Source organism: Loxodonta africana, chromosome 19 (genome assembly GCF_030014295.1).
Source record: "Loxodonta africana isolate mLoxAfr1 chromosome 19, mLoxAfr1.hap2, whole genome shotgun sequence".
Lineage (NCBI taxonomy): Eukaryota > Metazoa > Chordata > Mammalia > Proboscidea > Elephantidae > Loxodonta > Loxodonta africana.
In genome coordinates, this window is record NC_087360.1 from 19616431 (window position 1) to 19638639 (window position 22209).

The 22209-nt window shown below is 46.8% G+C and overlaps 1 protein-coding gene across 1 annotated transcript in view; it reads left to right on the forward strand.

Moving 5' to 3' along the window:
• ACACB (acetyl-CoA carboxylase beta) overlaps positions 1 to 22209 on the forward strand; it is a 128062-nt gene that overhangs the window by 62037 nt on the left and 43816 nt on the right. The window contains 9 exon segments of the mRNA XM_023559423.2: positions 622 to 756; positions 4846 to 4992; positions 6850 to 7038; positions 9085 to 9185; positions 13502 to 13574; positions 13576 to 13809; positions 18491 to 18604; positions 19671 to 19784; positions 20401 to 20490. Coding sequence (XP_023415191.1) covers positions 622 to 756; positions 4846 to 4992; positions 6850 to 7038; positions 9085 to 9185; positions 13502 to 13574; positions 13576 to 13809; positions 18491 to 18604; positions 19671 to 19784; positions 20401 to 20490 — 1197 coding nt within the window.

Consider the following 22209-nt stretch of genomic DNA (forward strand, 5'->3'; position numbering starts at 1 on the left):
CTGTCATTTTTCCCCATTTTATAATTGGGGAAACTGAGGCTAAGGGAGGGGAAAGTACTTGCTGGAGACCGCAGAGATCATGAGTGGTGAGGCTGCTTGGCCGACTCTGGCTCCCAAGCTCCGGAACTTGCTAAGCAAGAGGCAGTGCAGTCCTGGTATCTGTCTCTAGACTGTCTGTAGCCGGCCCCACGCAACAAAATGCATTACCTTCATATATCCAGACACTCAGAGAAGGCAGATTAAAGGGGCCGATGACTGCACTGCAGGCTTTGATGTGCACACCACATTTTAGGAACGTGCAAACAGTCACACATGCCTAAGGTGATTGTTGCTGTATTTCTAAGAGGCAGGCTTTACTTTGGAAATTAATATCAGTTTTCTGGTCTGTAAAATGGGAATAATAAATCCCTACCTCGGGGCTGGCTTCGAAGATTGAGTTTATTCACGACAAGCACTGTGCCTGGCACATAGGAATGCTAGTTTCCACTGTCTGCCAGGAGTCTATTTTGTTTAAATGATGCCATCCTTGCTCCTGAGTCCCTAGCTCTGGGTGATGCTGGGTGTTACACGCACAGGCCAGTCCTGTTGGGCGCTGTCCTATTTATTTTTTCTGCAAAACAGGTGATGAAGATGATCATGAGCCTGACCGTGCAGGAGAGTGGCCAGGTGAAGTACATCAAGCGCCCGGGAGCCATGCTGGAAGCTGGCTGTGTGGTGGCCAGGCTGGAGCTTGATGACCCTTCCAAAGTGCACCCGGTAGGTGGCGCCTGACTCCTCCGCCCCACTGTCCAGGTCTGCTCACGGCCTCCACTGTTTCAGTGAGGAGCGAAGTCTTGGTACTCCAGCCATTCTTCCGCCTCCACCTACCCACTTCAGGTTATGTGCAACCCAACAACAAGTGCCATGGGGCAGAAACGCGAGGCAGCCCGTGCTCCCTTTGTTCAAGTTCCTCTCAGCAGCTCTCTGTACCACTAAGCACAAAACTAAATTCCTTTGACAGCCCTATTGTTGCTAGCTGCCATGGTGTCAGCCTCTAACTTGTGGTGACCCCAGGCACAATAGAGCTGTCAAAAGAGCTCGAGTTTTTGGACCATTGTGATCCATAGGGTTAAAAACCTGATTTTGGCTGATTTTTGGAAGTAGATCACCAGGCCCTTCTTCCTAGTCTATCTTAGTCTGGAAGCTGCGCTGAAATCTGTTCAGCATCATAACAACACTGGTGGCTGCACATGAAGTGCACTGGTCGGGACTCGAACCCTGGACTCCTGCATGGAAGGCAAGAATTTGACAGCCAACAAAGGCCAAATGAGCTGTGCCTTGGTTGCTTCTCTGGCTTCATCCTCTCTCTCCCCTGCTTAATTGAGCCCACCAGGCCCTCCCGCCTTAAGACCTGTTCCCTCTTCCTGGAAGGACATTCCCTAGACATTTTCAGGGCTTGCCCTTTCACCTCCTTTGGGCTTTACTCAAATGTCATCTCCCCAGTGAGGCCCTTCCCGACCACCTCTTTTTGTTGTTGTTGTTGTTAAATAAACTGTTAGAGCAGTTTTCAATTTATACAAAACTCACAAAGATGGTACAGAGAGGTCCCAAAGACCCAGCACCCAGGTTCTCCTATTAGCAGCATCTTACGTTTGGATGGGACACCTGGGACAATTAAAGAGCCAATGTCGCTGCATTGTTATTAAGTTCATACTTTATTCTGATTTCCTTAGTTTTTACCAAATGCCCTTTTTCTTTTTCAAGATCCCACCTAGGATAGTCCATCATACATAGTTGTCATGACTCCTTGGCTCCTCTTTTGACCACCTTATTTAAAATTGTGTACACTCACACACGTACACAAACACACCCACGCACACACACCATCTCACACGCCCTGCCCTCCTGCCCAGCTGCGTTTTTCCCTGCAGCACTTGTCATCATCAGTAGACTGTATCACTGGTGTGGTGTTTGTTAGCTGCATGGCCACGGCCTCTGGTAGATTGTAAGCACTGTGCAATGCTTTTTTGTCTTTCTTGATCACAGCTAGATCCCCAGTGCCTAACACAGGCTTTGGCATGTCGTGAGTGCTCCATAAATATCTGTTGGGTGAATATACAGACATACAGATGCCATGGGGGCAGCGCCCTGTCGTCCGGATGAGCAGAGGGTGTACCAGCATGTCTGTTGTGTGACTCAAGCTCAAGGGGGGACCTCCAGTTTAGATATTTGTTAATTTTTCAGTGTTTGTTTTGCTTTGCCATTGCACTGAGCTTGCTGAGGGTAAGGACTACCTTTATTGTTTATTGTTGGCACTTACCACCACGCTTGGGGCATGGTGGTGGTGGCGTTGTTGCTGAGCCTATTCCAACTCGTGGTGACCTCATGTGTGAGCAGAGTAGAACTGTTCCATAGGGTTTTCAAGGCTGTGATCTTTCAGAAGCAGATCACCAGGCCTGTCTTCTGAGGCGCTCCTGGGTGGATTTGAACTGCCAACCTTTTGGCTAGTGGTTGAGTGCCTAACTGTTTATGCCTGAATGATTTTTAGACCTTCTAAGCAAGGCATGGGTACGGGGAGGTAGCTAGCCTTTCATGTATATTTCAATGTATGAATCTCTTAATAATTAGTACATCTGCTCCAAAACAAAGCTAATCGTCCCTTTTCTCCAGAGTGTTCTGTTAGTTTCATGTGTTTTCTTCTCATTTTTCTTGTTATTCTCTTTAGGGGGTTCCCAAAGCTAGACATAGACTGGGCCTCTCTGGATCTCTGGGAAGGTCTGTGTGCCCGCACTGGCAGTCCTCCCAGCAAACGCTCCCTGTGCTGGCTCAGTGAGACTGGGCCCCAGCCCTGGGGTGCTGCAGGCTCACATATGCCTGCAAGTCAGACAGGCAGACAAGCCCTTGTCGTTTAGTGGTAAATGCAGTAAAAGGGACTGCCTTTGGTCCAGGCTCTGGGGACGCAGATGGGAAAGTGAGCCTCAGATCATAGAGGAAACTCTCAAGTCACCTCTCAAAAAGCAGGAGGAACCCACAGGGCTGGGGAGGCAGGAAACTGCACTGTCCAGGCCAGGAGAACAGCATGTCCCAAACTTTCAGGGTACAGTGCCTCACACACAGCAATTGTTGAGTTGATTCCAACTCCTGGCGACCCCCTGTACGTCAGAGTAGAACTGCGCTCCATAGGGTTTTCTTTTCTTCTCGTTTTTAAAATAATATTTGATTGTGTTTTCAGTGAAAGTTTACACAGCAAATTAGATTCCTATTTGGCAATTTCTACACAAATTGTTTGGTGACATTAGTTACATTTTTTACAGCGTGTCAGCATTCTCTTTAATTGTGTTCTGGTTGTTCTATTTCTAGTATTCTAGTTTCCCTGTCCCCTTACCTTCTCATCTTTGCTTTAGAGTAATTTTTGACCTTTCGGTCTCATACTTTTTTAATAGAGTACCGTACTCACAGGTAATAGCCTTTATTTTGTGTGCCAATCCGTTATTTCGCTAAAAGGTAACCTCGGGATAGTTTTGGTTCAAGGTTTAAAGATTATCTCAGAGTGATAGTCTCAGGGAATTCACTAGTCTCAACTGGTCCAGTAAGTCTGGACTTTTTAAGAATTTGAGTTGTGTTCTACGCTTTTCTTTCATTCTATTGTGACCCTGATCAGGATGGTCAATGGTGGAAGCTGGGCACCGTCTAGTTCTTCTGGTCTCAGGGTAGATGAGGCTATGGCTTGTGTAGACTATTAGTCTGTAGCCTAGTTTCTTCTCTACAGGATTTTCAATGGCTGATTTTTCAGAAGTGGATTGCCAACCTTCCTTCCAAGGTGCCCCTGGGTGGGCTTGAACCTCCAACCTTTCGGTTAGCAGCTGAGCACATTAACCATTTACACGACCCAGGGACTCCACCGGGCGCATAGCAGGTGCTAAGTGGATATTTGTGGAGAGAATTAATAGATGAATGGGTATGTTAAGTCACTCTTGCCCCTCTGTAGAACTGTTTATTTTTCATTAGGTTATCTCAAGGTAAATGTTTATGATTTACAAAAATCAGGTACCTTTGTATGAGGTTCTTATGAATCTTCATCCTACTAGGTCTTTATCTTTGGAATTCACTAGAGAATGAAAATTAATGGACTAAGTAGAGAGATTGTCTTCATGACAAACAAAGGAAACAAAAAAGTCTAAACCACCCGAAGTTGATTTGGGTATGTCTTAGTTTCTTAGTGCTGCTATAACAAAAATACCACAAGTGAGTGGTTTTAAAAAACAGGAATTTATTTCCTCACAGTTTAGGAAGCTAGAAGTCCGAATTCAGGGTGCCGGCTCTAGGGGAAGGTTTTCTTTCTCTGCTGGATCTGGGGGAAGGCCCTTGTCTCTTTTCAGCTTCTGTTTTTTGGTTGCTTGACAGTCTTCATGTGGCCTGTCTCTTCCCCTCCAATTGTGTGTAGTAGCTTCCTTCCCTGCCTAATCTACCCTTTTTATATTTATATCTCAGTGGAAATTGGCTTAAAACATGCCCCACACTGATATCATCTCATCGACACAGCAAAGAAAATCCTGTTCTCAAATGGGATTATGTCCACAGATACAGCAGTTTAAGATTTACAGCACGTATTTTGGGGGGACACAGTTAAATCCATAACAGGGTACTAAACAGTGTACTAGGATGTTTGCAAAGGGGATGATTTGAAAAAGCTGCACAGGGGTGTTCACTTAGCAATTTCGTCTTTCCAATGCAGTGTTCTGCTTTTTCTTCGGCTCCACCCTAAACTTGTTGTGTGAGTGATAGATCTGCCTTGCTCTCCAGTTCGCCCCATCTCACTTGGGATCCCACGGTTTCTTGACCTTTCATTTTCATGTCTCTTACCAGGCTGAGCCATTCACAGGGGAGCTTCCAGCCCAGCCAACTCTGCCCATCCTTGGAGAGAAACTGCACCAGGTTTTCCACAATGTCCTGGAAAACTTGACCAATGTCATGAGTGGCTATTGTCTGCCAGAACCTATTTTCAGCATCAAGGTGAGTCATGCAGGTCCCCGTAAAGAATCAGAAGGGTTTACTCCATGAGATCACAGGTCTTTATTCAAGTAAACGGGAAAAACAAACAAACAAAAAACCATTGCCATCGAGTTGATTTCCAACTTGTGGCAACTCCATGGGTGTCAGGGTAGAACTGGGTTTCGTAGGGTTTTCAGTGGCTGATTTTTTGGCGGTAGATTGCTAGGCCTTTCTTCTGAGGTACCTCTCTGGGTAGATTTGAACCCCCAACTTTTTGGTTAGTAGCCGAGCACTTAATGGTTTGCACCACCCAGGGGCTCCAAGTCAAGTAAAGGAAAAAATAAAACCACAGCTGTTTTAATAAAGGTCTGTTCTCATGACATTCCTTGGTCTGATTGTAAACCAAACCAAACCCAGTGCCGTCGAGTCGATTGTGACTCCTAGCTACCCTATAGGACAGAGTAGAGCTTCCCCACAGAGTTTCCAAGGAGTGCCTGGTGGATTTGAACTGCCAACCCTTTGGTTAGCAGCCGTAGCACTTAACCACTGCGCCACCGGGGTTTCCGTGATTGTAAACATCGGTGTGTATTTTCTCTCCGACTATGAACTGTTGTAAAAATTACACTTAAATAAAAAAAAGTTACATGTTTAGTGGTTCAGTTTAGCTCAAGACTGAGAATGTTCCAGTGGGAATAAGGGAGTCCTTGTGAGTCAGCCCTGTTCATGAGAATTGGAAGCGTGCACTTTGTTCAGAAACACGGCTGTAGTCACCGTTTGCTGTCCCAGGGCCCCACTGTCCACTCACTCTATAGAGAAACAAGAAGTTCCTAAACTCGCAGACCTCCACGAAATACCCGTGACGCTAAGCTTGACATCACTGATGGTAGCATTGTGTGCTCTGTCTCATTCCATGTCTTAATAGCGCATCATGGTGGTGAGGATGATGATGATGGTAGCCAGGCCTTGTCTAGCATATTCTGTGTTTGCCAGCTACTATTCTAAACACTTAAAATTTGTTGTCATTTAATCCTCCCAACAACTTGTGAGATAGGAACTGTTATTATTACCACTTTACAGGTGAGGAAACGGAGGCACAGAGCCTCTAAGAAACCTGCCTTCCTTCACATGTGGAGAGGCAAGGCTGAGATTTGAACCTTGGTCATCTGGCTTCAGAGTCTGTGTTCTCAACCCCTGTGCTATGCTGCCTAATTGTGATTGCTACAATCACAGCATTTATTTAGCTTTTGCACTTGCCAGTGGTATGCATCGTTTCCGTTTTAAACTTCACAACCATCCTATGGGTTTGGCACTGTTATAATCCTCATTCAAAGCCCGTCAACATTTCGGCTACCGCAGTACCCCAGGAAGTGGCATTATGCAGGCGTTCAGAGTCTTGGGAGCTAATAGGTCTGGGTTTGCATCCTGGCTTTGCATCTTACTAGCTGGGTGAGTTTGGGTAACTCACTTAACCTCTCTGTTTTAGTTTCCTCATCTGTAGAATTGGAATAGTAATTACACCTACCTCGTAGGGCATTTCTGAAGATCGTATGAGAACCTACCAATAAAGGCCTTAGAGCAGCATCTGGCACTAAGAGGTGTCTTCCACATGTTAGCTCCTTGTATGGCCTTGTGTTATGTCCCTGTTCCACGTTGGCTCTCTGGATGCCTGGAGAGGAGTGGGGCCTTGCTGTGTGGGGAAGTTGGGTATTTCCTAGGTACCCTTGTGCTCGGGGCCTGGGGACATTCCACCCTGGACAGTTCCGGAGGCAGCTGGATCTATACCTTTGGGTACACAGGGCCTAGGTGAGTTGTATCGTGGAGGGTGGTGGTGCCTACACCCCTGCAGGGCCGGGGGTGATGCCATGGTCCCTGCTACAGCTGAAGGAGTGGGTGCAGAAGCTCATGATGACCCTCCGAAACCCGTCGCTGCCACTGCTGGAGCTCCAGGAGATCATGACCAGTGTGTCGGGCCGCATCCCCGACCCCGTGGAGAAGGCTGTGCGCAGGGTGATGGCCCAGTACGCCAGCAACATCACCTCGGTGCTGTGCCAATTCCCCAGCCAGCAGGTATGTGCCCTGGCCCAGCCCAGTCCCACTGAGGTGCGTGCATGGGCTCAGGTCCTCCTTGGTGCACAGCTCCTGGGAGCGTTGAGACCCAGCCTGTGGTCATGTTGGGCTTCCTGAGACCCACTTACAACCACAGGTATTGGGGCTGGGGGTTCTCTTTCGAGTCTCCCTTGCAGAATCCCAGAATTTTCTCCAAAGGAACGGTTGCTTGCCATAAAACTCAGACTCAGAATGTTGTTGTTGTTAGGTGCCATCTAGTTGATTCCGACTCACAGCGATCCTATGTACAACAGAATGAAACGCTGCCGGGTCCCGTACCATGCTCCCAATCGTTGTTGTTCTTGAGCCCATTGTTGCAGCCACTGTGTCAATCCAACTCATTAAGGGGCTCCCTCCTTTCTGCTGACCTTCTACTTTACCAGCTTCACCAGTTTCAGAATAGGAGTTAGCAATGCGTACAAATAGAGGATTTTCCAAAAAATTGGCTGAAATAATCAGGGGAAATCACGACTTTTTCTTCCCAGTTTTTCTTCTGTCTGGTTTTTGTGAGGTGATAACCTTGGGGCTGTATTAAGAATGGCAACCATAACTAGGTGGGATTAAAGTATCTCTAAGAATTCCACAATGGCCTCATTTGGTTTGTTTTTGGGTTGCTTGCTTTTGTCAAGCATTTTCGAGGTAGTTTGCATGAGCAGAGCCCATTTACCTTGCTGCCCTCTGTCTGGTTGACACATTAGTGATTGGGGAAGCTAGAGGTCAGCCGAGCACAGGTCTTTCCCCAGAGGTCAGCAGCTCTAGAGCATGGAATCTCACTCGGCCAGAAAAAGGAATGGGGTACTGAGGCTTGATACAACGTGGACGAACCTTGAAAACACTATGCTAAGTGAAAGAAGCTAGACACAAAAGGCTACGTAGTATATGACAAAATGTCCATGGTAGGCAAATCCATAGAGACAGAAAGTAGATTAGTGGTTGCTGGGGGCAGGGGTCAGGGAGAGGTAGGGAGTGACTGCTGACAGGTATAGGATTTCATTTTGGGGTGAAGATGTTCTAAATTAGCTAATGGTAATGATTGCATAACTCTATGAATATATTAAAAACCACTAAATTTTACACTTTAAAAAGGGGTGTATTACCCATTGTTGTTGAGTTGATTCCAACTCACAGTGACCCTATAGGACAGAGTAGAACTGCCCCGTAGGGTTTCCAAGGAGCGGCTGGTGAATTTGAACTGCCTACCTGTTTTATTTATTTTTTTATTACCCTTGGGTAAGCAGCCCAGGCCTTAACCACTGGGCCACCAGGGCTCCTGGGGGAATACTGTGGTATGTAAATTATATCTCAATAAAAAAAAATAACTCTAGGGTACCCCAGCTGAGAAAAGTACATGTTTGTACCCTTCAGGTACTTGTCATTGATACAGGGTTTTCTTCTTTAAAAATATTTTGGTTGCCCATAACCATCAACCAATACATTAAATCTCACTTTAAGCACTGGAAAACCTCCCACCCCCTGCACCCCAGCACCCTGATTTTCACTGGGTCAGAAATCCCCTTCCCCTGTTTCCCTATCAGTCTCTGGAGAAGGACATCATGCTTGGCAGAGTACAGGGTCAGCTGAAAAGAGGAAGCCCCTCAACGAGGTGGATTGACACAGTGTCTGCAACAGTGGGCTCAATCATAACAACGATTGTTAAGGATGGCACAGGACCAGGCAGTGTTTCGTTCTGTTGTGCATAGGGTCGCTATGAGTCAGAACCGACTCGACAGCTCCTAACGACAACTTTCCCCATTGCCATTCTGATTTGCACCATGGTGTCATCTGAATGGGCACACAGACTCAGGTGATGGTTGTGATGCTGAGCTCTTGAGTTCCTCAAGCAACAAGGTCAGCTGGGATGAACAGGATTGTCTCTGGGTGGCCAAGGGCTGTGGGGCTGAAATTTCCAGTCTCTAAATGAGTCTTCAACAGGCTTCTGTAGGAGCTGTGGGGGGTCCTTTGAGTGACTTCTGTGTGGTGAGTAGCCAGTCCTGTTTTCCCATCCAGATAGCTGCCACCCTAGACTGCCATGTGGCCACTCTGCAGCGCAAGGCCGACCGCGAGGTCTTCTTCATGAACACCCAGAGCATTGTGCAGCTGGTGCAGAGGTGAGTCCTGGCCTCCAGGAGGCGGCTGTCCAGTGGAATTGTCCTACCTGGTGCACCAGGGTGGTGCCTGGGGAGGAGTCTCTTGCTCTTTTTTTTTTTTTTTTGAATTTATTGTGTTTTAGGTGAAAGTTTACGAATCAAGTCAGTCTCTCATACAAAAAGTTATACACACCTTGCTGTGTACTCCTAGCTGTTCTCCCTTTAATGAGACAGCACACTCCTCCGTTCCACCCTGTATTCCCCATGTCCATTCAACCAGCTCCTGTCCCCCTCTTCCTTCTCATCTCACCACCAGATAGGAGTCGCTCATGTATTCCCAAGTGTCTACTTGAGCCACGAAGCTCACTCCTCACCAGTCTTGCTCTCTTTTTTTAATGCAATTTTATTTTTGGTGAAAATGTGCACATCAAAACATGCTCCCATTTAGCCATCTCTGCACATGTTGTTCAGTGGCATTAGATGGGTACAGGGTTTCATTTTGGGGTGAGAAATAGTTACATTATAGTAGTTATATTCTCCACATTATATCAACATTTTTGTTATCTGCTCTAGTTATTTCACCACATCTTAGGCTGGGTTCTCTACAGAAGCAAAACCAGTAAAGTGCACAAATATATATATATAATGCCCATTGCCATCAAGTCAATTCTGACTCATAGCGGACCCTATAGGACAGAGTAGAACTGCCCCATATGGTTTCCAAGGAGTGCCTGGTGGATTCAAACTGCTGACCTTTTGGTTAGTAACCAAGCTCTTAACCACTTTGCCACCAGCGTTTCCAAAAATGTATACCAAAAAAAAACCCGCAAACCTGTTGCTGACGAGTTGATTCCAACTCATATAGAGAGATTTATATTAAGGAAATGGTTCACACGGTTGTAGAGGCTGAATGTCCCAAGTCTGTGGATCAGGGTAGAGGCTTCTCCTTATTTACATAGTCACAGGGGCTGGTAAACCCAAGATTGGCAGGTCAAGGAGTAGGGCTCTTGTGCACAGACTGTGAAGATTGATGAATCTCAAGATGTGCAGCCAAGATGGCAGGTAAGCTGCTAGCTCAAGTCCCAAGAACTGGAGATCAGATGAATAGAAGCCAGCTGCAGGATCCAGAGTGAGCAAAAGCCCAATAGCTTTGCCAGAGAGTCCACTTATATTCAATGCAGGCCACACTCCTAAGGAAACTCCCTTTTAACTGATTGGTTACTCACAGCAGATCATCATGGAGGCGATCACATTATATCAAATCTCATCATGGAAGTGATCACATCATCACATGATTGCCAAACTACATCATAACTGCCAAACCACTGAGAATCATGGCCTAGCCAAGCTGACACACAACTGTAATGATCACACCCCCCCAACCCCCATTAATTTAGACTCACTGCCCCCTAAACGTCTCGTCTATGCTTTAGGGCTACTCTTGTCCCTTTGGTCTCATAAAGATGTTATTATTTTGATTTTTTTAAGTGCAGTACTTATGGATGCTATTCTTTGCTTTTTGAGCTAAGTTGTTTCTTTTTTTTAAAGGTGACTTCAGGGGATAGTTTTGGTTCAAAGTTTGAAAACTGTCCCAGGGCAATAGTCTTGGGGTTCCTCTAGCCTCAGTGGGTCTAGTAAGTCTGGATTCTTTGGGAATTTGAAGTTCTGTTGCCCATTTTTTCCTTATCAGGACCTATCTGTTACATGCCTGATTGAAACATTTGGTAATGGTAGCCAGGCACCACTGAGTTCTTCTGGTTTCATGTTAAAGGAAGCAGCGGTTTACGGAGGCTATTAGTCCTGTAGTCCAGTTGCCGCTTTCCTGGGGGCCTATTTTAAGGACAGGCTGAAACCAAGTGAACACATGGGGGGTTGGAAGACCCTGATTACTCACTGCCATTTACTAACTGCAGAACCCTGACCAGGCACTGTATTTCTGTAAATCTCAGTATGCCCACTGGTAAAATGAGAATAAAAACACTACTCAAGGTAAGCTGCTTTGAGTAATAGGTGGATTAATTTTTGTGACCTGCTGACGCATACCTAACAAGAATGGTAGCTTTGATTATAAGACAATGTATTGAAATGGTTAACTAGTTGGCCAGTGGCTGGCAAGTCGATCCCAACTCCTGGGGACCCCATGTGTGTCGGGGTAGAACTGTGCTTCATAGGATTTCCGATGGCGGATTTTTTGGAAGTAAAATCAACAGGTCTTTCTTCCATGGCGCCTCTAGGTGGACTTGAACCATCAACCCTTTAGTTAGTAGCCAAGTACGTTTTATTTAATCTTCTTATTTACCACCCTGGGTCTTTTATACTCGGTAAAGGGCCCTAGAAATGACCATTGTGGTGTTTGAGATCTTTGTAAAGGAGAATAGATGAATCATTTGTATTTTATCTCAAGTAGTTATTGAGCAGGCATAGTCTGCTGGAGAACTCTTCTGATGATAAAAATAACTTCTGCCGTGTTGCATGAAACATTCACCTAGCAAGAAAGCTTCGCTTGTAAAGACAGAATCAAAGCTTTCCCAGACTTGAATGAGCCAATGTGGCAGAAACTATCATAGGTCAAGGAATCCAGGACTGTAGAAGATTGCCCCTCTTTTCAAGGAACTCCCCGGCTACTGGGGACACACACTGACCATTTGGGAGTACGATTAAGGAAGGAAATTTCATTGAGGTTCCCCACACGGAGTTTCACAGCCAAGGGCCGGGAGGGCGAGTCCTCCCCAGAACACATCTGATTTGGACAGTTGACCTTAAACCCACTCTTTACCGGTACTGGTTGCTGCTGAGTCAGTTCCGAGTCATGGTGACCTCATGTGTGTCAGAGTAGAACTGTGCTCCATAGGGTTTTAATGGCTGAGTTTTTTCAGAAATAGGTTGCCAAACCTTTCTTCCGAGGCACCTCTGGGTGGACTCCCTCCAACCTCTTGTTAGCAGCCGAGTGTATTAAGCAATTGTACCACCCAGGAGCTCCTAAACCCATCCTTAGCTTCAGAGAAACACCTAGAAGAAACGAACCAATGATAAATTCATTGTATTCCCTAGCAGTTTTTTCTGTGTTGAGTACACCTATTCCTTCCTTATCGACTATCTCATCATCCGACGTTTCGCCTTTGCAATAATAATAAAAAAATCTACTGTCTGTTCTGGCAGTGATGAAGGCCAAGGTGTGAGGTGACAGTAACACTGGCTGTGATGGTTAAGGTTATGTGTCAAGTTGGCTGGGCCGTGGTTCTCAGTGGTTTGGCAGTTATGTAATGATGTAATTTGGCAGTTATGTACTGATGTAGTCATCTTCTGTTTTGTTATCTGATATGGTCAGTCTCCATTTTTGTGGAATGCCGATTTTTGCGTAATGACCTGGTCTTTGGAACCTAACCATGTCGAGGAGTAAGGAGTGGGTGTATATTTATCAGAGCTCTGTCCTGTGCTGTTATTTATTTATTTATTTATTTATCACATTTAGATAAATGAGTGTTTTAGGTTCTTGTTATATTTTGTTGTCATTTGGTGGTACTGGACATAAGCTGGTCTCTACCAAAAAAAAAAAAAGCCAAACTGGTCTCTACTTCCCTAAAATTCAGTGTCACATCTTTTAAGAAGCTTGATTCCCTCAGCTCAGAAAAGTTAGAGAAGAAGTGTTTTGGGGAACATGCAGGTTAAAATTCTATTTTTTAAGGGAAGTGAGACTTACAGAAGATTCTTCTTCTTCTTTTTTTTTTTTTTTTAGAGGAAACATTTTTTGTTCCAAGAAAATATTCTTTAGCTGTCTTTAATGCAATAGTTAAGAGCTTGGCTGCTAACCAAAACGTTGGCAGTTTGAATCCACCAGCCACTTGGAAACCCTATGAAGAAGCAGTTCTACTCTGTCCTGTAGGGTTGCTATGAGTCAGAATTGACTCGATGGCCACGGGTTTGGTTTTTTTGTTTTTTGGTCTTTATACATTAGGTGGTTACTTTACATTTTTTACTTTTAATGATTAAAACTTGGTAATATTGGCTTTCCCAGTTCAGGACCCCAACTCTAATTTTTTTTCCTTCTTCCTGGGAATGGGTAGAAGCCATGCAAAGGCTAGGGCTTGATTTCTGCCCCAGCTTGGCCTCTTGTATGCTGTGGGATCTCAGGCAAGACACTTCTCTCTGGCCAACAGAGTTAGCACAAATGAGCCAACTCATGAGTCCCTTTTAGGCCTGAGGCTTAGGCAGCACAGCCTCCAGATACTTTCTTATTCTTGTGTTCTCCTTTTCAAAATGATAACCCCCCTGGCTGGATGTGTTCAGGCTCATCAGGAAGTGGGGTTGAACGTTCATGGCATTCCCTTCCTCCCCAGGTACCGCAGCGGGACTCGTGGGTATATGAAAATGGTGGTATTGGATCTCCTGCGAAGATACTTGCAGGTTGAGCACCATTTCCAACAAGGCAAGACGCCCTGGCCTGACACTGCTGATGAGCCCCCCTGGTGGTAGGGGAGGCCCAGCCTTATCCCTGTGCCACCTGTTGTCTCCCTCTGTAGACCACTATGACAAGTGTGTGATAAACCTCAGGGAGCAGTTCAAGCCGGACATGTCCCGGGTGCTGGATTGCATCTTTTCCCACGCGCAGGTGGCCAAGAAGAACCAGCTGGTGATCATGTTGATTGTAAGCAGAAAAAGGGGCCCAGGGGGAAGTGGATCGGGGTCAGCCAGTTTTTTTTTGGAAGAGGCCAGAGAGTAAACATTTTAGAGTGTTTAAGTACTCTATGAGAGAAAGATGTGGCAGTCTGCTTCTGTAAAGATTTACAGCCTTGGAAAACCTATGGGGCAGTTCTACTCTGTCCTGTAGGGTCACTATGAGTTAGAATCGACTTGATAACAGTGGGTTTGGTTTTGGTTTATGGGCCACAGCTGTTCAACTCTGCGGTTGTCATATAAAAGCAGCCATAGGCAATACGTAAATGAATAGGTGGGGCCGTGTTCCAATAAAACTTTATTTATAAAAACAGGTGGCAGCTGGGATTTGGATTGTGGGTGGTAGGTACGGTAGTTTGATGCCCCCGTGGAGATCTTAACCGAGACTTATAAAACACTTGCCATGTGCTAGGCACTCTTGAAGAGCATTAGGACTGTGAACTTATAGTCTCTCAGCATCACTAGGAGGTGGGTACTGTTCTCATCTCCCTTTGGCAAAGCACAGAGAGGTGAAGTCACTTGCCCAGGGTCACCCAGCTTAGACATGCGGAGCTGCAATTCGAACCCCCACACTCTGGCTCCAGGGGATGAGGTGTCAGTCAAGGGATACTGGATTTTGAATGCGGGGACCCAACATGTACAGTTCCATTTATTGTGGCTCGTCTTTGTGCAGTTCCATTTTGCCTTTTTGGGGAAGTGTGGAGTGTCTTCATTCTTGCTTCTTCTCCTTTTAGATAATATTTAGCTGTCTTTTGTAGCTAAAGATTTTCTTCTCTGATGTAGTCCCCAATGACTGACTTGGAAAATGTCAGATCAGGAGTAAAGGACCAGATAGTAAATATATATATAAAATATAAATAACTATAATTATAAATATAAAATGGCTTGTGGGCCATATGGCCTCTACAACTATTTAAGTGTATTGCTATAGCACCAAAGAAGCCATAGACAATATGGAAATGAATGAGCATAAAGTTTTATTTACAAAACAGGCAGAGGGCTGAATTGGGGCCGTAGGCTTATAGGATAGATGACAAGATAAATTCATAAATATTGATGTTTTTGTAAAGAATTGTCTTTTAAATTTAGTGCGCCAAAAGCAAACAAACCAACAAAAACCAAACCCGTTGCTATCAAGTCGATTCCAACTCATAGTGACCCTATAGGGCAGAGTAGAACTGCCCCATAGAGTTTCCAAGGAGCGCTTGGTGGATTTGAGCTGTTGACCTTTTGGTTAGCAGCTGTAGCACTTAACCACTAGGCCATTAGGGTTTCCTTAAATTTAGTGCAGTAGTTCTTAATTCCAGCTGTACGTTAGAATCCCCTGGAGAGCCTTTATAAAATACAGATGCCCAGGCTTCACTCTTGGTTAATTAAATCAAGGTTTCTGGGGTAGGGCCCAGGCATTAATACTTTTTGAAAGCTCCCCTGTGGAAAATTTGAACACAGATTGTTTATTAGATAATATTATTAGTTTATTCAATTTCTCAGATGTTTTAATGGTTCTGTAGTTAGGTGGGAAACCCTGGCGGTGCAGTGGTTAAGAGCTATGGCTGCCGACCAAAAGGTCTTGGAAACCCTATGGGGCAGCTCTACTCTGTCCTACAGGGTCGTTGTGAGTCGGCATCAACTCAACAGCAGTGGATTTGGGTTTTTTTTTTTTGTAGTTAAGTGAGAGAGGGTCCTTGTTCTCAAGCAAACACATGCTGAAATAGTGTGAAGGATTATGATATCTGCAACGGACTTTTAAGAAATGAAAATGGGTGTGTTTGTACACACGCGTGTGTGTGTGTATACACACTAGAGACAGTGTGAGTGTAGTCAGGTGATAACAGTTTAACACCTGGTGAATTGAGGTGATTATCAGTAGGGGATTTCTTCGGTTTTACTGTAATTTGAAATTTTTCATAGTTAAACTTGGGAGGGCGGCGCTCCCCTAACAAATGCAGTGTGTGGCCACTGAGAACTTATGCCCAAGGAGGTATTTACTCTTTGGGGAGTGAATTCCTTTGCTAAAATAAATCACCCTTTTCAAAATGTCTTCTTTTTGATGGAGTTTTTTTTTTTTTTTTAAAGGTTATTTTTCTGGGGTTTGCATTTTTCGTAAAGCAAGGCACACCTAGGATGTATCGCAGTCAGCTCACGGTTCCATGGCCAGCAGGTGGGATGTGGGTTCTGGTCATCCATTACTCTTTGCATGTATTGGCTCTCTCTGGGGCCATGAAGTTACTAAGAATCATGCCCACCAGAGGACTGCCTGGGCGAGAGGCAGGTAGAATGACCCCAGATCAGAGAACCTGGGACATTTGTTTGGGGCTTCTTGGGTGAAAGAGGCTAAAATGTTCTGTCCACTGTGGTTTGGGATTACACAGGAGATTCATTCTTCGGGCTCTGGCCCTCCTGGTTCTCTTTGTTATATGGCAGTGTTTGGTACCTAGTAGGCGTAGTGGTTAAGTGCTACAGCCGCTAACCAAAGGGTCGGCAGTTTGAATCCGCCAGGTGCTCCTTGGAAACTCTATGGGGCAGTTCTACTTGGTCCTATAGGGCCACTATGAGTCAGAATCGACTTAACCGCACTGGGTTGTGTTTTGGCTAGGCTCTCAGCAAAGACTTGTTCACTGAAGGATCATTTTGAAATGAATTTTTTTGAGTCTTTAAGGGGGCTTAGTTTTTAAATGTAGATTCACTGCTCATAGGACTTTGTCATGGATTGACTTGTGTCCCCCCAAAATATGTTCCAACTTCGCTAGGCCATGATTCCCAGTATTGTGTGGTTGTCCTCCATTTTGTGATCTGATGTAATTATCCTATGTGTTGTAAATCCCAACTTCTATGCCTGTGGTTATGGTCCTGTTTGGGAGTGAACTGTCCATTATGTTAATAATGCAGGACACAATCTATAGGATTAGGCTGTATCTTGAGCCAATCTCTTGAGATATAAGAGAAGTGAGCAGAGGGCGGGGGGTGGGTGGGAACCTCGTACCACCAAGAAAGAAGTGCCGAGAGCAGAGCGTGTCCTTTGGACCCAGGGTCCCTGTGCTGAGAAGCTCCTAGACCAGGGGAAGATTGTTGACGAGGACCTTCCCCCAGAGCCAACAGAGAGAAAGCCTTCCCCAGGAGCTGACACCATGAATTCAGACTTCTGGCCTCCTAGACTGTGAGAGAATAAATTTCTGTTTGTTAAAGCCATCCACTTGTGGGATTTCAGTTATAGCGCACTAGATAACTAGGACAGACTTACTGACAAAGCAATGAAAACAAAATGCTATACTGCTAACTAAAAAATATGAGATGAGATGGCATCACACATGTTCCCAAGAAAGAAAAATGGTATTTTGGTGGTGCACACAACTAAGCGCTTGGCTGCTAACTGAAAGGTTGGAGGTTAGAGTCCACCCAGAGGCACTTTGGAAGAAAGGTCTACTTCTGAAAGATCAGCCAGTGATAACTGTATGGAACACAGTTCTACTCTGACACATGTGGGGTCACCATGAGTCAGAATTGATGGCAACTGGTAACTGGTATTTAGGGTGCAGTGGCCAGATGAAAAAATCTTTACACCGACTGCTTTTAGCTCTTTAACTCTCAGGAGACAAGTCTGGTGTGTTGGATAGCACCTGTGCTCTGTTCCGTCCTTGGATCCAGACTCTGGTGTAATGGCGGAGAGTAATGGCCACCACCATTTGATAATACAAAGAAAATCAGTATTTGGGAGGGGGAGAAGATTTAGAATGATTTTTACAAGATTCCATCAGCCCTGACATCCTGGTGTGTTTGCGTTCATGTGTGAAACATTATTATGTTAAAAATTTTTTCTGACTCTAAAGAGAGTATGTGCTCATCGTAGATAAATTAGGAAAATGCGGAAACACTGGTAGAAGAAATGACCCGTGGTCCCAGCATCTGGCGACTTCCTTTGAGAGCAGTCGCTGATGCAGGGAGTGGGGGGCACGTTGCCCAGGCATCTGGTTTTCCAGTAGGGATCTTCTGTCTCCCTTGGCCTCTCCAGGCCCCGATGCTCCTCCTGGGAGCACCACTAGAGCCCTGTGTGGCCCTTCCTGTTTGTGCCTAACTGTTTTTCCCCTCGTCCATCTCTGAAGTAGTGAGCCCCTAAGGCAGGCAGCAGGAAAAGCGCAAGAGGCTTTAGGAACAGAATAAACCTGCGTTCTAATCCAAGCTCTGCCATGCACATGCTTGATGGTCTTGGGGCAAGTCATACTGCCTCTGTGAGCCTCAGTTTCTTCATCTGTAAAATGGGAGTCATGATAGTAACCTCTCAAGGAGGTGGGAGTATTTGGGGAAATGTATGGAAAGGGACTAGCTGCTTGCCTGGCACATAGGGTGATAATTGCCAGCTAGTAGTTGACAGCACTGAGTACTGGGTAGTAGTGATACAGGCAGGGACTCAGTTGTATTTTTCTTTGTATGAGGTATTTAGGGCACGTTTAGGGATGAACGAATGAATGAATGGATGGGGGATTCACAGTAGAAAGTGGTAAGGGGATATGTATCAGGTCTTGTTGGGCACGTTCAGACAGCTGAGTAGTTAGTTATCTGGTTTGCTGGGGTACCCCTCTGCTGGGGGTGATCACTGGCCTTTTCCCCTCTGGCAGAAAAAACCACTGGGGATTCCATTTTTGTCCGCCCTGCAGGATGAACTCTGTAGCCCAGACCCTGCCCTCTCGGACGAGCTGACCTCCATCTTCGACGAGCTCACTCAGCTGAGCAAAACCGAGCACTGCAAAGTGGCCCTCAGAGCCAGACAGGTAGGGGGCACAAGGGGTGGCCCCACTGTGTGAAGCCCTACTATGTGCAGCCCTACTGTGCAGGGTCCCACTGTACAGTCCCACTGTGCAGGGTCCCATGGTGCACCCCGATTGTGCACAGCCCCTTGGCATGCAGCCCTACTGTAAACGGGCCCATGGTGTGCAGCCCCACTGTTCAAGGCCTTATGGTGTGCAGCCCCACTGTGTGCAGCCCTACTGTGTGCACCCCCACTGTGCAGGGCCCCATTGTGTAGCCCCACTGTGCACAGCCCCATGGTATGCAGCCCCACTGTGCAGGGCCCCATGGTATACAGCTTGACTGTGCAAGGCCCCATGGTGCAGCCACACTGCATTCAGCCCTACTGTGTGCAGCCCCACTGTGCAGGGCCCCATTGTGTAGCCCCACTGTGCACAGCCCCATGGTGTGCAGCCCTGCTGTGCACAGCCCCGTGGTGTGCAGCCCCACTGTGCAGGGCCCCGTGGTGCAGCCACACTGTGCATGGCCCCAGTGTATGTGGCCCCACCATGTGCAGCCCTACTTTGTGTGGTCCCAGTATGAGCAGCCCCACTGTGTGGAAACCCATTGTGCGTGGTCCCACTGTGTGCAGCCCAGTCATGCACAAACCCCACTGTACATGGTCCTGCCATGTATAGTCGCACTGTGTGCAGCCCCACCATGCGGGGACCCGCCATGCACAGTCCCATTGTACATGCCCCTACCATATGCAGTCCCATTTTGCGTGGCTCCATCACAAGCAGCCTCACTGTGCACAAACCCATTGTGTGTGATCCCAGCGTGTGCAACCCCACATGAGCAGTCCCATCGTGGACAGCCCTACTATGCGGCCCCACTATATGCAGCTCCACCATGTGCAGCCCCACACAGTGCAGCCACTATACACAGCTGCACCATGTATAGCCCCACAGTGCGTAGACCCACCATGCAAAGCCTCATCATCTGTCACCCTCTGCTGCCGTCCCATATTTCATCTGTGGTCCAGCCCTCGGTGCTCTCCCCTGAGAGGTTGAGTCAGTCACCCAGCCCCTCCGCCCTTCCCTGCTACAGGTCCTGATTGCTTCCCACCTCCCGTCCTATGAGCTGAGACACAACCAGGTGGAGTCCATTTTCCTGTCCGCCATTGACATGTACGGCCACCAGTTCTGCCCAGAAAACCTCAAGGTGAGGCCCTCTCCTTCCTCCTGCCTTCCACTGTGGCCCATGTGGGGGTCTCAGCGGAAGTGGGCATGGCGCCCGTGTCCTCAGGGTGCTGTGGCTTGTGTGAGGCGCAGTCACAAATTCAGGCAGTTCAGCCCAGTGGGGCAAGGGCTGCCCAAGGGTGGGTGTCAGGGGAGGAGGCTGCTGGAAGGGTGGCCTGGAGCTCGGTCTTGAAGAATGAGTGCTGTGTCAGACAGTGAGGGTGCCCTTGCAGGTGCAACTTGTAAAATCCAGGTGTGACCCTGAGTGTTTGGAAGCAGTGCATTCACGTGGCGGTGTTCCAGGTTCATCTCTGCAGCTCATGCCTCCGCCCCCCGCACTGACACTCGTTCACAAACTCCCAGATCCACCCCCAGTATTTGACACTGGGAGCCCAGAGTGAGTCATTGGAAGGGGTCCAGTGCTGTCCGACCTATGGAACTAACCCCCAAAAGGAACCTCATGCACTTAGACGCAGGCAGCATTCAGTTATAGCAACACGAGGGCTTCCTCTCCTTGCTCTCACTCCTCCCGCTCTTCTGACTGCTGGTTAAAACTTGTTGACTTTCTTTTCTTTTTTTTCCCTTTCCATTTCCTGCAGAAACTAATACTTTCAGAAACGACCATCTTTGACGTCCTGCCCACTTTTTTCTATCACACCAACAAAGTCGTTTGCATGGCATCTCTGGAGGTAAGTCCTTTATCAGAGCAGCAATGCTGAATGTGCCAGTCTTAGCATTCCCTGCCGGCCCACCACACGCCTGCTCCTGGGACACGTACCTTGCAGGGGTTATCCTCTGATTCTCTCCATGAGGTAGGTACCGTTACTATCCCCGTTTTACAGACAGGGGGAACCGAGGCTCAGAGAGGAGAATGACTTGCTCAAGGTCACACAGTTAGCAGGTGGCAGAACCAGAGTTCAAACTACGTCAGCCTTACTCCAGAGTCCATGCTCGTAGCCACTGTGCTGTCTGGTCTGTCATTCCCACCTGTCCCAGTCTGGGCATGCTGCTGTTGTCATTTGGTGCCACTGAGTCAGTTCCAACTCATAGTGGTCCTGTGTGACAGAGTAGAACTGCCCCTAGGATTTTCTAGGCTATGATCTTTACAGGAGCAGGTCGCTGGGTCTTTCTCCCACAGAGCCTCTGGGTGGGTTTGAACAGCCAACCTTTCAGTTAACAGCCGAGTGCTTAACCAAGGTGCTAGCAGGACCCCTTAGGCAGAGCATAGGTAAATGCTAACCCCAAGAGTCAGGTCTGAGGCCCCTTGTCCAAACTTTCAGATTCACCTGCAGGCAATTTTTTTTTTTTTTTTTAATTTACTTAAAACCAAACGTATTATTATCTCAGTTTCTGTGGGTCAGGATTCTGGACATGGCTTAGCAGGTCGTCTGCTCAGGGTCTCACAAGGCAGCAGGCAAGGAGTCAGGTGGGTATTGTTCCTTTCTTGAGTTCTGCACTCTCTTCCAAGCTCATGTGGTTGTTGGAATATTCAGTTTCTTCTGGTCGTAGGCTGAGTGCCCTGTTTTTTTGCTGGCTGTCAGCCAGGCGCCACTCTCTGTTCCTAGCGGCCTCCCATAATGCCTTGCTATGTGGCCTTCTCATGGTGCATGCAAGACTTTTGGAAGACTTTTCTGCTTGGAATTACGAGAGCTGGAAGGAACCCAGGTGAGCACTTAGGGTGCCTGCCTTGTGTAACAGGTCAGAGAAAGGTGTGACCGGCCGCAACCCTCAATTAGAGTGAGGTCACCTTGCTCCTGCCCCAGGCTCTCTCCTTTCTTCCTGAGTTCAGGATTGAGAGGTGTTTTGGAGGTAGTCCCGATGGCCCCCGTCTTTGTTCATTTTAGGAAGTCAACGTTTTTGATCTACCTTTTCAGAATCTTTTCAAGAAAATATGAGATGACTTCTTGTTTTCAACTTGACTCTCTTTCCTCTGGGTTGCAGTAGTTGAGGGTGGTTTCCCTCGTTTGTTCACCCTCTGAGCTTGGAGCCTCGGTCACCTGTGGCCCTCACTTCCTCTTATGCCTTCTTTTAGACCCTGTGGGTCACCCATCGTGACGCTGGAAGGTCCACTGAGCCTTCATGGGGACAATTTGGGCTTGTGAGTTGGGTGGCACAAATGGTTAAGTGCTCAGCCATTAACTGAAAGGTTGGAGGTTTGAGTCTGCCCCGAGGTGCCTTGTAAGAAGGACCTGACAATGTACTTCCAAAAGATCACAGCCGTTGAAAACCCTATGGAGCACAGTTTTTTTGTTTTTTTATTTTTTTTCTTCAGCTCCTTACAAGTTGTGCCTGCTTTTACCCAGGGTTAAAAAAAAATTTTTTTTTTTAATTTTTTTTTATAGAAAAACAATGCTTTACTACGTTACCAGAGAACTTCTATTATTAAAATGTGGTTAGGCAGTGAGACA